Here is a 16,209-nt window from a genome sequence, read left to right as displayed (position 1 = left end):
GAAAAAAAATTTGACCTCTTGACCGAAAATTACGAAAATTGGTCGGAAGAGAAATTAAGGTACTGTGCACCAAAATCAGTGTTCAGAATTACTCAAACGTAACGTTATGACGTCATGTAGGGAAAACGCTAAATAGCCCAAAACACGTGCAATTTGATAACGGCGAGTTTGTCAAAAAATCTTGTTGCATTATTTGATGCATATGAGGTATGCACATCGTTTTTCAATATTAAGAGACATTGTGAATTTCTTGCAATTTGGCACAGTTTACGGAAGTTCAATGGGGTCTTGTTTTCGATTTGTCTAATAAATGAAAAGGGCAATGTTGGTTTACTAAGCAGTTTCTTGTAAATTCTCCCCCATAAAACTTGTTACTCATTGTCAGAGAGGGTCTGGAATGGGTTTTTTCTCAACCGTGACGATGACGTTAAAACGAAACAGAGTCATGTTACGAGTGGGTTATTTGTCCTGCCATCTCTTAAATCGCCGCCTTACTACCACAAAAACAGCCATTTATACAGTAGACGATTAAAATCATTACATTCATACGAAATTTGAAAGAAAACAATTCCGCAATTTGGTTTTTTGAGCCAGTCAACGTACTGTTGCATTCCTCTCACTTGCGCATGCGCGCGCCGTTTGACTTATTTTTTTGGCGTGGATAACCATGCTAAATATAGCCATGGTTTGAAGATAAACACTTTAATGAAATTCCATGCATAGGAGAAATAAGGCTCTGACAGATGCACGGGGAAGGCATTGAAGATAAAACGAGTTTTGATTTTCATTTTTAGGGGAAGGATGTTGAAATAACGAACAGTATTCAATTTCAACGTCCATTAAACAAATATACAAAATAAGAGCAGAGCAAACACGGACCTCCGAAACATCAGAGGTGGGATCAAGTGCCATGGAGGAGTGAGCATCCCCTGCCGACAGGTCACACCCGCCGTGTGCTCGTTGTCATAATCAGGAAATAACGGAAAAAATCCGTGGTCAATTCAGTGTATAAATAATGGACTAACAATTGGTATGAAAAACGTCAGTCAGCATTTCATTCAATGATAAATTGTATTTGCTGACAAGGTCATTGTATCGACCATAGAATTTACGAAATGATGACTTTAAACGAGACTGTTGATATTCTTGTTTCATCAACTTGCTTGTCAATAATTTACCTCGTTTAAGAAATTGTTCATACGTAAAGCATGCTTTTGCGTATCGAATCAACTGAGATAAATACTCCGTATGCAGGTGATGAAGGTATATTGCTGCATAAGTAAGGGAAGTTGACGATAGAAAAGTTAAAGTCATCACGTTTATCATATAGCTTGGTTGTTAGATTACCATTAGTGTGGGGTATCGTCATTTGAGCTTCAATATCTCATGAATTATTAGACAAAATCAAATGAGAATTTGGTTATATCTTTTTTGAAAGACGATTTTAAAAGTTAGAGAGGAAAACTAAAACATATTTTAAGAAAAACAAATTTAATTAAACTCAAATGTTTACCCTGCGTTTCTTTTTCCTTTCAGTATATGACACTAAAAACTTTAAAATAAAAAGATTCAATGGGTTTTTCTTAAGCTATACCAAATTGATAATCTTACTGTGAAAAATTTCCTAGGATTTACATAAACCATTAATTTTGTTTGTTTGTTAAGGAACACTGTTAGTCAAGGACCCAATACAGCCTCATACATGTACATGTAAGGAGAGTAAGAAGACTACTGAGGCTCAACACGGGGAGCTGATGATTACAACAGACATGAGTGACTACCCATAGTGAAATATCAGTGATACTGTCTTTAAATATGACATTAAATCAAGACATTCAGAGAGATTGTATTGCACATCAAGGAAGTATTTGATATTATGTTCAATAATAAGTTGAGCAGAGGAGAATCTGCGCTAATATTGCATGGATTATAACTTACATCGGTTTAAACGATTTTGTCCATGTATTAAAAGATATATGTGAATTAAATTGACATGAAAACGTCTACAATACAAAAAAAAAGTTGTGAATCGGATTTCTCATGTCTTTTGGGATCAAATATACAGTCAAACCTTAATAACTCACACGCTGTGAAACCATTAAAACATGCCAATTAAGTGATACATTTATTTTTCTTGTTTCATTAAAAAAGCTATGGATAAATTGCATATGACTATGGAAAATGATACGTGTATTTACGATATAAGGGCAAATCACTCTAACTGCATCAAAAATATATTAGAGTGTTTGCAGAGCATAGAAGTTTAACAAGTGTTATTCAAACAAAAAGATTACATGTATCTTATTTTCTTCACTTTACCACTGAGATACTCTGCCACGAAGAGGTTGTCTCTGGTGTCTACACATAAACCACATGGTAGATCACAGATATCGATGAAACAGAGGAACTGTCCATCCTGATCAAGAATGTGGATACAGTCATTGTCACTGTCTGCTGTCAGGATCTGACTCTGGCTGTCTGTTGTAATGCCACATGGATCAAATGATCCCTTGGTAGTCGAGGGATGACCAGTGTATCTAAATCGGAGTTTGCCTGCCTGATTAACCACCACTACTGCACTGGCTCTATAGTCAGTCACACAGATATCCAGGTTCTTGTTCTCACTGATGTATTTAAGGTTACCAGGTGAATACAGAGGTTTACCTTCACTATCAAACTGAATGGTTTGTTTCTCTGTGGAGCCACAGTAGCAGACGATTTTTGATTGTTTAAAATCATCACTGTGCATGGTAACCAGGAGGTCATCAGAGGAGGTACTACAGACAAAGAAAGGCTTCCACCCTTGAAGTCTGATCACTTCCTGTATCTGTTTATTCTTCAGTATATTTACAGTTCTTGTATCAGGGTCAGTATAAACTAGATAACCACTCCTTGTCACTGCTATATCATGGGATCTGTTCCCAGATTTGGTTTGGATTGACTTCAGCAGTTTGCCCTGGAGGTTGTAGAGTTTCATAATTTTGTCATCTCCACTTGTCCAGATTTTTTTATCATTGAAAGTAGTAACACTGCGTAGAAATTCATACCCTGTGTTTATGGCGGTGATGAGTTCTGGTTCATCAAGCAGGGGTTTAACTGGAGGACAGGATACAGCTTCTGGTGTCTTCATTGTGTAGCCATGTTCTTCTGTTGTTAGGGAAAATGCTGACAGAAAACCGAACATTTGCTTGAGCTGTTCTGTAATGATCGGATTAGGAGAAAAACTTGGTAATGTTACATTCACTTTAGGAGGTAAACTTCTGAATTCAGCATTTCTGGATTTGTAAGCAGCAGAGGTTACGGAGAAATCATTGGAGTCGAGTATTTTTTTCAGATCAAGGATGCACTCTTTTACTTCAGATGTAATCTGGTTGATTTCTTTTTTCTGTTTATTTAGGGCAGCCAGGTGTTTAGTTTTCGTATCATCAATTTCAGATTTCTGTTTGTTGACAATGATGTTAATTTCTCTGTGCCAAACTTCCCCTTGTTTGGTGACAGCTGTTGTCAGTTTTTCATAATGTTTTTCCAAGTTAAGTTTTTCATACTTTAAATCTGATGCTATTTCTTCATATGTAGGATATATTCTTTTTTCTAGTTCCTTCAAATCCTTGTTCAAAATTTCTTTAATGAAGCTGGGATTCTGTAAGACATCTGTTAATTTATGCCCATGATGTTCATCAGAGGAGAGACAGGTAGAACAGACGGGAATGTCACATTTCTCACAGTAAAGTTCACAATGTTTCTGGGTGTGTTTTGGACATTTTGGGTAGTTAACGTTAGTAGTTGAAGTTCTGTGTTTGTATGGTACAACTTTATGTCTTTTGGATGAATCAGACAGATGCTCCCCTACACATGCCTCACACATGTTAGTCTCACAAAGTTCACAATGACTCTGTAATGCAGCTTTATGACACAGGTCACAGAGGAGGAGTACTTGAGCTCTGTCCAGGGGGTCCATCACGGGGTTTGGATAAAAAATCAGATGGCTCTGTATAAAGTAAATGGAGGTATGGGTCACTGATTACAGAAAATATACGCCGTTTCAAATTTTTAAAAATATAGTAGTTTTGTTTCATGTGTGTTTCCTATGTTAAATTTTTGGACAACTCGATTTAGAAAAGAAGGATAATTTTTTTTACAGTTTGAAAACAAACCCGCGTGAATTAAAATTTCCTTATGTTTGAAAAAAAATTATTATTTGGGAAAAATGTAAACACTTGTCTAACCTCAACATCTTAACATGGCCTCCCTGATAATCCCGTTCATCTCAATTTACTTCCTCGTCTTCGTTCTTTACCGTTACTTGTTACCAGGACACGTGATTTAAATACCCGAAAAATCTATATCAACCGGTGTAGAGAAGAATAAGTGTGACATTTCCTATGGTTATTAAACCCATGCATCCTTACCACACATATTCACACAAAATAGGTTCATCTTCTTTGAGAAAAAAAATATTTTTTTTGTTTTGCTTCTCTTGGTTGGATTTTTTTTCATGGGTGGACTCCGCCTCCTACCTGGAAAAAAACCTGGTTCTGCGTCTGTTTTTCAACTGATTTAAGTCTATATATTATTAATGGATGAACTTTGAAAGGAAAGCACAACTTTTGCTGACTTCTTGAAGTGGGGTTATAAACCCATCAAACTTAATAAAACATTCAAACATTTTCTTTAATTGTAAGCTTTTAAACTTAAGCATGACTTAAATTTATGATCGATTAATTGTATATTGTTTTACATATGTGTACGTCCCTCTAAAGAATTGTTCATGCCTTTACCTCGATCGTTTGTAACATAGAGACCGGAAACATATATGTACATACAGCACTGTACATGTAAATACATTTTACGTATTCACTAGGCCTTTTTCCTAGTGTATATATAGGTCAATAATGAATACACTTTACCCCCCGTTCACTCATAGACGCCGCTTCTTCTACGATCAAAGCTTGGTCGAAAGCTTATCCGATCGTAACAAATCGCAGGAGAAACGTCGTCATAAGCGTAATATGATCGCAATAGGGTATTCATGATCGGAGAGCTCTACGCTCCTACCACGCTTATTTTGAACATGTTCAAAACAAGCGTTGCGGGATCGTGGCAAACATGAATCGGGGTTAAGCCGTAAAAGGAGCGAAGTAGAAGCGCCGTAATCGTACAAGCAGCGCGAAAGCATCGTAGAGAGATCTTTGTTATCGTAGTAAAAGCGCCGTAAGAGCGTAGGAAATTAACAAGCACGCTCATACAACGCTCCCTCTACGTTTGTACTAAGTTCTCACTACGATCTCCCTTCGTTCCTTGAGATCCTTCGAAGACCTGCAATGACCTTACTCCGATCATATCACGCCCTATCAGGCAGAAGTTTGTTCTTAATAGCGTTTATATTTGACCAATCATCATTTGTAAACTACATGTAAAGGGTGACACTATGCTTGATGATCATTTGCAATTGAGACTTTTCACATCTTGTTACAGTTACAATTGAAGATGCCCGTGAACAATGTGGTAAAGGCCGCAAAAAAAACTGCGGTTTCTTTTCAGGACAGGCAATGAAAAAGGTCCATGGGATAATTGCTCACCAGAGCACATAGGCTAGGTTATTTGGGAAGGGGGCTTGAATTATATATTACTTGAGGGTGCCACGTACATATTAATTGACAATGTAGCATACACGTATAACTCTGACGTCCTTAAAACGATTTTAAAAGGTATTTTTTTCTTCTCCTACATTTTACACTGTAAAAATGCGAAAACAAAGCCCAGTTCCAGGTCATGCTTTTAAAAATTTTAGTGTTAAAACTGTGAAGAACTTGCGAAGAATTTATTTTAAAATATTTTTCCTATATATTTCTATGTAAAACATTTGATCGCCCATTGTGGCTCCACCTTATCCCCAGAGGGCCCTGATAAAAACAAATTTGAAGTTTTTCAAAGTATGTTTTCCTTTACATTCCTATGCAAAAGATTGATCATCCATTTTGGGCTCACCCTACCCCCGGGGGTCATAATTTGAAAAGAAAAATGAATTATAAACAATCTAATTTGAATACATCAACATGAGTTTCAATGCAGTGGTTTTTGAAAAAAATATATATTCCTATGTAAACCTTTGATCAACTATTGTGGCCCACCCTATTCAAGTGAGCATAATTAAAACAAATCTAAATCTATACTACCTGAGAATGATTCCAAATGAAGCTCGTCTTTCCTGGAATGACGTCATTCCTGGCAGGCGTCTCCATAGTGAAAAATTCTCCAGCGAGATGTTAAATTACACAATATACAATTATTCAATCAATCTTTCCTGACCCAATGGTTTCTCGAGAAGATTTTTTAAAGATGCCATTTAATTTTCACTAATTCATAATTATCTCCCCTTTATAGTCTTTATTTTAAGAAATCTGAATCCCTTTCACCAATGTTTAAAACTGGTTTAGTGGTTCAATGATTGATTGATTGATTGTATATTGTTTAACGTCCCTCTCGAGAATTTTTCACTCATATGGAGACGACACCGTATGCCAGTGAAGGGCTTTAAATTTTGACCTTTAAGGTCTCATCCGAAGGACCCGCAAATTTCACTTCAAAGTGTCGAGCGCATGGCGAAGGAACACTTGCTACGCATTTTAACGACTAGGTCGGTCGCGGCCGAGTACGAACTCACGACCTCCCGATCACGGAGCGAGCGCTCTACCGACTGAGCTACCGTGAACGGTGGTGGTTCAATGAGGAAAAGATGAAAATGTGATAAATCTATGACGACAACAAAAACAACAACGACGACAAAAAGACAGACAGACAATTGAAAACATTCGATCAGAAGATAAATTAAGCATTTGACTCAGGTGAGCGTAAAGGAGTATTTTTTTTTTTTAGAAACATCAAGTAATCTTACCTATTAGTATTGGGAATTCAACACGTTCGATATTTAACATACCGGGGCATTTCGAAACATCAAGTCAATAATTATGCTTTTCAGAATTTATAAACAGTAGCACAAATCTACTACATTTAATCATTAGAGATCATTTGATGAAGTTTGATTATATCGGAAAGATCGAACTAAGAATAATAGAATAGAGAAAATACTACATTTAAATTACCAACTTTTGATATAAACATGTATACATAGTACCAACATATTCATTTCCCCCCAAAATATTGTAAGTTTTGAATACATATATCTTAGTAAGTGATTACAGTTACCTCTACCTATAAATTCACAAAAAACTCACTTTTCCGGCTGCTTGTTTGATGACCGCAAAAGACAATCTGAACACAAAGAGCCCGGCAGATATCAACAATAACAACACAAGGAGTTAATGGATAACGACAATCTCAAAACAAAGAGTCCAGCAGAATTTTGACAATCTCAACACAAAAAGTAAACAGATAACGACATTCTCAACACAAAGAGTCCAACAGATAACGACATTCTTAATACGAAGAGTCCAGCAGATAATGACTAGCACAACAAAGAGAGTCCAGAAGATAAAGACAATCTCAACACAAAGAGTGCAACAGATAACGACAATCTCAACACAAAGAGTAACAAACAGAGGCCAGCAGATACGACAATCTCAACACAAAGAGTCAGGCAGATAACGACAATGTCAACACGAAGAGTACGGCAGATAACGACAATCTCAACACAAAGAGTCCAACAGATAACGACAATCTCAACACAAAGAATCTAACAAATAACGACAATCTCAACACAAAGAGTCTAACAAATAACGACAATCTTAACACAAAGGGTCCAGTAGATAACGACAACCTCAACACAAAGAGTCCAATAGATTACGACAATCTCAACACAAAGAGTCCAGCAGATGACGACAATCTCAACACAAAGAGTCCAGCAGATAACGACAATCTCAACACAAAGAGTCAATCAGAGAACGACAGTCTGAACACAAAGAGTCCAACAGATAACGACAATCTCAAACAAAGAGTCCAGCAGCTAACGACAGTCTCAACTCAAAGAGTCGCACAGATAACGACAACTTCAACACAAAGAGTCCAACAGATAACGACAATCTTAAACAAAGAGTCCAGCAGATATCGACAATCTCAAAACAAATAGTCCAACAAATAACGACAGTCTCAACACAAAGAGTCCAACAGATAACAGCAATCTCAAACAAAGTGTCCAACAGATAACGACAATCTCAACACAAAGACTCCATCAGATAACAACAATCTAAACTCAAAGAGTCCAACAGATAACGACAATCTCAACACAAAGAATCCAACAGCAGCTCCTGCTGTTTTTTGGAGATCCTTATTACAACTTTAATATTACTATTGTCCACATGACTTGAATAAAACTAATGATTAAAAACACTTTAATGAAGAGGGGGGGGGGGGGGCAAGGCATGAAGAATGCCTATAGCTTCGAATATTAAGAAATCATATTCAATTTGTAAGTTTTTAAAATTTAGACATAATGAGAATCAAAACTTTTCTGGGAGAAAAAAATGTTTTAATTAATTAATTAAAAATATATAAGATGCTATTCGAGGGATTCGATCTTTAGAAATAAAAATTCCTAAGTATCCTCATATTACTTTGAGACTAAGGTGCTAACCACTACGATACAAATGGCTCATAATGAATATAGTGAAATTAAAAGGATATTTGTAATATGACCTTAGGTTTAAGGACAGACGATACAAACAATTTTTTTCTTTGAAAAATATTTCATATCATGTCACAAGTTTAGAAAAGTGGATAGTTCTTAGAATTTTTTCTCCTTAGAACTGGAATATGAAAAAGACTTGGAAAATATTAGTAATATTTCAATGAAAAAGCAAATATAGACAAATCACATTCAGTAAAGATTTACAGGTGAAAACAAATTTCAGAATGTGTTAAAATGGTGCTAAAAGTGTAATGTAAACTTAAGAAAAATATACCAAGCCAGGTGAATTTAATTAGGAAAATCTAAATGGTAAAAATCAGCCTATGTGGTATTGCTATTTTTTTTTGTCATTTTGATTTTTGCAAATTGTAGAAATATAACATGAAGTAAACTTTTTAATGTTTGATGAAATATCAAAGAAAATTTTAATATATTATTGATAAAATTTTTCAATTCATATTTGTTGCACTATAGGCACTTCATCCGCATTAAAACCCCCAACCTCCCAGCTTCTTTGTAACTTAAGTTGTATGAATTAAAGTCACCTCTTCAGCTCCAGTGAGCTTTTCTGAACACATTTTTTTCCCGTCTCGTGCCATAAGTCACCGGCAAAAATGGCGTCACGGCGTTTGTTTACGTTGTGTTACGGGATGGATTAAATGGAAAATAAACATAATAAAATGAAATCCCTGTGTTTAGTGTTTTTCATTTCTCCTTTCACCCTGATTACTTTTCTCATACGCCTTGGCAGAGATCTGTAGAGGCCCTGTGTTTTCCACCGTCAAACTTGCCACTCCTGTGTTATGCATGTGAAAGTTCACAGCAGTCCGAATGTTTTCAGCGCGACATTGTAATCGTCTTTAAAAGTTTCAACAACACATTTTCAATATCGGGAGACTGTGCTGGACAGCTGATAGAGTTAATATTATTCTTAGCCTTATAATTTTCAACATCCCTGACTCTATGTATTGGGGCATTGTCATGCTGAAATTAAAAAAATCCATTTGGAAAGTGTCGTGCTATAACGGGCCATAAATTATTTTCCAAGATTTCGATATACTTGTGTCTAGCTTTTAATACAATGTGGTAAAACCTACAGTTGTTATAATTCCACACCATGCCAGGTTATGCACCCTCAAATCATAACACTGACCTTTCGTTGAGCTTGGGGGCACACGCACTCGGGAGACTTTACGACGCCATATGAAAATCGAGCAATCCAACTTTTTACAAAGTAAATCTACATGATAATTATACTAAAGATTTTGATCTATCTGAACACCTAGGAGTTTTTCAACTTAAACATTTTCAAGCTTTTCTCCAGTTTCTGTATGAAGTTCTGGAAATCGTATTATAACATCGGAATCTGTTCCTTGACGAACGTTGAGTGTATCGGCATTATGTTGTAATGTATATCCCTCATTCCTTATTGACACAATAGTATTTTTCAAATCAGAGTTCAGTTCTTTCCTTTTTTCTGCCACGAAGTTTGATTTTTATTAAAATCTCATTTTCTAATTAATGAAAAAGAGATACATTCTTTATTAAGCATTTGCATTCAACTAATTCAATCTGTAAATTTTACAATAGTTCCATATTGATTCTTCATTGATTATATTGGAAATTTATTCATTTTATTGAGTTTTCTCCTTCCTCAAATATTATTGTAAAAATGAACAAATATGATTTAAGATTATGGAATAGAATTTGTGTTCATAAAAATGAATGTATACATCATCCGTATTAACTGAAGGTTGCTTTTGTCTACAATTAACAAGTTAAGTTTCGTAAAGGGTTTGTAAAATTGCAAGGAAATTAACACATGAACAATTAAAATTAATTTTTTGTTTCATTTAATTTTGTTATCACCTGTACCTAATATGCTCAAATACGTATTTCGGAAAACTGGTAAGTTTTTTTTACATAACGTTACAGGTACATGTATAATTTTATCTACTGTAACAATTTAAAACATGACACTTGGAAGTTGTAAGGTTGTTCATTAAGTAGGAATGATAAGACAGTTTAGTACTCTTCTAGATAAAAATCTTTCATAAATACATGCAGTTTATCTTGACATTGTTTACATTATACAATTATAGACTCTTTTGGTGTTGAATATGGTTTGTTATTCACCAATTGCCTTTTCTCTGAAATAAGTAGTACTCTGTAAACTCATTAAAGTATGAATTATTGTCACTTAAAATATTAATTCATCTTTATTTTGTTCTTACTTTCCGACATTTCAATTTAGATTCTCAGATTACCTAACCCAATCATTGATCTAATGTCCATAAAGTGTAGAAATAGGTTAGGCCATCTTTAAAAAATTGTTTGGGTGCCAGAGTCTCCTCTGACTAAAACGGCCAGACTCAAAACTTTTTTTTCAATGCAGGACCGTAATTTTATACTTTTTATTCCTCTTATCCCCTTAAAATATGTATATGTTGAAGATTTTCTCACCTACCGACCCAATAATTTTACCCTGAATCCAGAGAGGACAAACAAACATTACTTTATAGTTCTTACTTTTCGAAGTAAAAAATCATTTAATTAAAAAAAAACAGCTTTGTGGGTGGTGCAATGCTTAAATCATTTCACTCATAGAATGGCATTATACATGTATAATGACAAAAACATAAGCCATAAATGAATACAGACATTTGGCTACAAAGACGTCTAGAAGTTAATAAATGCTGGAATAACTAAATCAGCATGAAGTCAAATTCATAGGATTTCAATTGGTTAAATTGCAGCATGTTCTGAAGTATGTTTATATGCAAATACTTCTAAAGGTGTTGCAGTATAATTCATGGACAATTTTATCAGAATACTGTAAAACAAATTTTATTCGCGACGACTTTATTTCGCGATTTACTAAAGATAAACTAGTTTACGACGATTGATTTTTGCGATCAAGCCTTTTTGCATCTGTTTTCAATAGTCAAATATACTATAAGGACCGGTTCGCGGCGAGAAATATTCGCGATGACGAGACTCTCGCGAACTTTGCAAAAATTTCTCGAACGCGAATAAAAGCTGGTTTACAGCATTCAGATGTAAAGATAGCCATAAATACTAGAGCTTTTCCAAGGAATAAATTTTTTGACCATCATGTAGCACAGAAGGAATGTAACTTTGTATATGTATGTCCAATTTATGCTTAAAAACAATATTCAATAAAAGTTCGATCTGCGTCTCAAGTGCAGCTAAACTGCGTGTCAAACTAGTCTATGACGTAATATCTGTCAGTACAGCGAGATCAAGTTGGGTTTAATTTTATATTCAAATAGTGTTTTAATGACAAGAAAAGTTACACATAAATTAATGCTGACAATAATAAAGAGAAATCATTGTATAAAAAGTGTATGGAAAAGAAGATTAATTATTATTTAACCGCCGAGATTCGTATGTGCAGTTTCACCTTGACGTCATAATCGATTTCCCGAAGCTCTGTATAGAGTGAATTACCTTTAGGAGTCCTTAACCTAGCTGTGAAATACGTCAAATAACTGATTATTCAAGGCAATTGGAAACTTTATAAAATGTCAAAATTTTAAAGTGTCTTTTTTAAGTCAACATAAGTCATTTTGTTCCATGCTTTAAATTGGGAAAAAATATTGGAGAGAAAACTTTAAAGATGTAATTTTTGATTAAGACACAAACTAAACTGCATAAAGGGCATTTTATATGTACTGTAGCCCCTAAAACGTATATCAACCCCCATTTTTGATAAGATTTTGAATAATTAAGCTATGTGTTTAGAAACTAAAAATATACTTGATAATTAAAGTTTAAGACTTTAAATACCAGGGGCCAACCTCGTTTAATAATAATAGCACGCCTTATAACATTTTCACCCGTGCATAACAGTTATTTATTCATTGAATAAAAATGATACCCTGTAACAGTGTGAAAGAATATCAGAAGTGCGGGAAAACTCTCGATTTCCCTTCCCTCAACGAAGATTGCTGTAAAAAATCTTTCTTGACCTGATAGCGAACGCAGCGAGACGGCGCAAAGCCACCAGTCGCGTGGCGAGCTCAATACACTAACGTGTACTAACAGAGGAAATTCAGAATGCTATCTGCACATTGTTCCAAAAAATTTATATGATCGAGTCCATGTTTAAAAATTCCAAACTCCCAATAATCCTTTGCGGTGCATAGGAAAATAGTGGCTAAATCATAGCAACAACTTACTTTAAAAAATAAATTACAAACAACTATTTAATGCAATCTCCATGCCACAAAACTATCGTTTGCGTCCCAAGTCAACAGGATTTTTAATCTGACGTCATACTTTCGTCACTCTTACGTTTAAGGTATCGGTATTACTGATTTTGTCGGAAGTTTGGAATATCTCGATCCGATCGATGGCTGGGAAGTAATTTTTTTTTGTTTTTAATTTTTCTGTCTTTTTCTTGAACGATAATCGGTACATGTGTAAGTTTATAATAGTGCATAATTGCGTTCGCTCCAACGGTCACACCGTAAAACATATCATAAGGTTGGAAATAAATTAACCATTTCGACAGCGAATAAAACTGTCAAAATTGCAAAAAATAAATTGCTAAATCCATGTTTACATTGTTTTTTTACTTCACTTAAGAAATAAGGTATCATTTTTTTTAGTTTCATTGGGATGTGTTTTACATCCTAATAAAACTCAAAAATGATACCTTATTACTTATATTTACATTAGTGGCTTATTTAATACAAAATAGTAACGTACCTAACTAAAGTTTGAAACCCATAACTTTTTTTTCCAAAACTCAACGGTATAAATTGAATGTGTCAATAATGTCCATCGCTTATGATGTCACTATTAAACAACGTGGATCGCGTATGTATAAACAATCAATTTATGGTCAGATGCGTGTTTTACGGAGATGTAAAAACTCCTTGTTCAAATAGTGTTATATAAGGGGAAAAATTGCAAATGTAAATATATAGATATCACGCCTCAACCGCTCAACTATGACGTCAGGAACATATGGCTGTATTAAAAAAGACAGAGGGAAAGGAAAAATCAAAGAATTTTTTTAAATGCTATAAACAGAAAGTTCAATGTATTGTAGTTGAATACATTTATTTATTTCACTCGTGAGACAGGATATTTTGTTATTTTTATTCGTGCTTCGTGAAAATATTAAAAATCCTGTCCCAATTGTTAAATAAATATCATGATCACTGTCTGTGGTTACTGAATTTGATACAGATTCAAAGAACAAAATTATGAGCTCACATGTATAAATGGTAATTGTGAACAACACCACTCAAAATTCAAATGTCTTAAATCAAATTATCGAGGTTGGTAACGATACCACGTTACAAGTAGCACAATACCATGCAATAATTGTGCTGCATATAGTGTCCAGACCTCTTACAATTTCTAAGAAAGGGTTTTATTGATTTATCTTGGTTGATCAAATCATTGGATGAATTACATAACCCTATAATAAAATGATCATCAAGTTTTCAACCTTAGGTAAAATAAATGATACATCTATTATTGATAAATTGATGTACATTCTCTGCCTTATTTATGCTATTTTAAAAATATATTTCCAAATACTTCTACTCCTACAAACACTCACACACACACTCCCTCACCCTCACTCACATCCTTACGAGTACTAGAATGAGAACTCGAATCAAACATTTAAATCTTTTTGTGATTATGGATTTTAAAAAAATCCTTCTACATCCTTCCACAATTATATGCCATTATTAAAAATACATTGTTTACATGTATTTGATTTTCTTTACTTTACCACTGCTAAACTCAGCAACAAAGAGGTTGTCGCTGGTGTCTACACATAAACCCCATGGATACTTTAGATCACATTTATCAATGTAACGGAGGAACCTTCCATCCTGATCTAGGATGTGGATACAGTGGTTGTTACTGTCTGCTGTCAGTATCTGACTCTGGCTGTCTGTTGTAATGCCGACTGGAATAAATGTTCCCTTGGTAAAAGAAGGATGACCAGTGTATCTAAATCTGAGATTTCCTGACTGATTAACCACCACTACTGCACAGACGCCATAATCTGCGACACAGATATCCAAGTTCCTGTTTTCATTGATGTATTTAACGTAACCAGATGAATACAGAGATTTACCTTTACTATCAAGCTGAATGGTTTGTTTCTCAGTTGAGCCAGAGAAGCGGACAACTTTTGATTGTTCGTAATCATCACTGTTCATAATAACCAGGAGGTCACCAGAGGAGGTACTACAAACATAGTAAGGTATCCACCCCTCTAGTCTGAGCACTTCCTGTATCATATCATTTTTAACTATGTTTACAGTTCTTGTATTAGGGTTAGTAAAAACAAGATCTAAACTCTTTGTCACTGCTATGTCGATTGGTATTTCCCCTGACCCCGTTTGTATTGACTTAAGTAGTTTGCCCTGGAGATTGTAAAGTTTCATATTTTTGTTATCTTCACATGTCCATATTTCTTCATTACTGAGACAGGTAACGCTGTATAGATCATCACACCCAGTGTCTATGGTGGTGATGAGCTCCGGTTCATCAAGTAGTAGGTTGATTGAAGGAGAGCAAACAGCTTCTGATGTATTCATTGTGTAGTCATGTTCATCTGTTAAAATGGAAAATGCTGACAGAGAACCAAATATTTGATGGAGCTGTACGGTATTGATCTGTTGAGGAGAGAAACTTGGTAATGTGACATTGACTTTAGGAGGGAAATTTCTGAATTCAGCATTCTTGGATTTGTAGGTAGAGGCTAGGGGGACTTCATTGGTTTCTAATAATTTCTTTAGATCAAGAATACTCCGTTTAACATTAGAAGCAATCTGTTCGATTTTATTGTCCTGTTTATTTAGAGCAGCCAGGTGTTTATTTTTCATCTCATCAATTTCAGATTTCCGTTTGTTGACAATGATGTTAATTTCTCTGTGCCAGTATTCTCCTTGTTTTATGACAGCTGTTGCCAGTTTCTCGTAATGTGTTTCCAAGTTTACTTTTTCAGAGTTTAAATCTGATGCAATTTCTAAATAGGTAGGATATATTCTTTTTTCCAGTTCTATCAAATCCATGTTCAAAGTTTTTTTAAGCAAGTACGGTCTTTCCAAAATATCTTTTAATTTATGTCTAGCATGTTTATTAGAGGAGATGCAGGTAGAACAGACAGGAATGCCACATTTCTCACAGTAAAGTTCACAATGTTTCTTGGTGTGGTTTGGACATTTTGTGTAGTTAGGGGTAGACGTTTTTTGTTTGTATGGTACAACTTTGTGTGTTTTGGATGCATCAGAGAGATGCTCCCCTACACAGGCCTTACACAAGTTAATCTGACAAAGTTCACAATGACTCTGTAATGCAGTTCTCTGACACAAGTCACAGAAGAGGAGTGCCTGAGCTCTGTCCAGGGCTTCCATCACTGGGAGTATGAGAAAACAATAGTTTGAAGTATACGCTTGGATCACTGACAACACAAATGAAATATTAATCAAATTCAAACAAACACAATAGAGAAATCTAGTTTTGTTTGTGAATTTATGACAAATCAGTTTTAGAATGAAATAAATGCT

The 16,209-nt window shown here is 34.9% G+C and overlaps 1 protein-coding gene across 1 annotated transcript; it reads right to left on the bottom strand.

The window, feature by feature from the left end:
- Positions 1-2,290: 2,290 nt before the first annotated feature.
- On the bottom strand, positions 2,291-16,086 carry LOC134237063 (uncharacterized). The gene is made up of 2 exons (XM_062719146.1): positions 14,440-16,086; positions 2,291-3,988 (listed from the first exon to the last, which is right to left on the bottom strand). Exons 1-2 carry the CDS (start codon positions 16,054-16,056, stop codon positions 2,291-2,293), a joined length of 3,315 nt encoding a protein of 1,104 aa, XP_062575130.1. The 5' UTR covers positions 16,057-16,086.
- Between the last annotated feature and the right edge of the window lie 123 nt (positions 16,087-16,209).

Source organism: Saccostrea cucullata, unplaced genomic scaffold, assembly GCF_032062105.1.
Source record: "Saccostrea cucullata isolate Sc308-1 unplaced genomic scaffold, CSIRO_AGI_Scuc_v1 ctg8219, whole genome shotgun sequence".
NCBI classification, from domain to species: Eukaryota; Metazoa; Mollusca; class Bivalvia; order Ostreida; family Ostreidae; genus Saccostrea; species Saccostrea cuccullata.
This window is presented reverse-complemented; position numbering and strand designations above follow the sequence as displayed.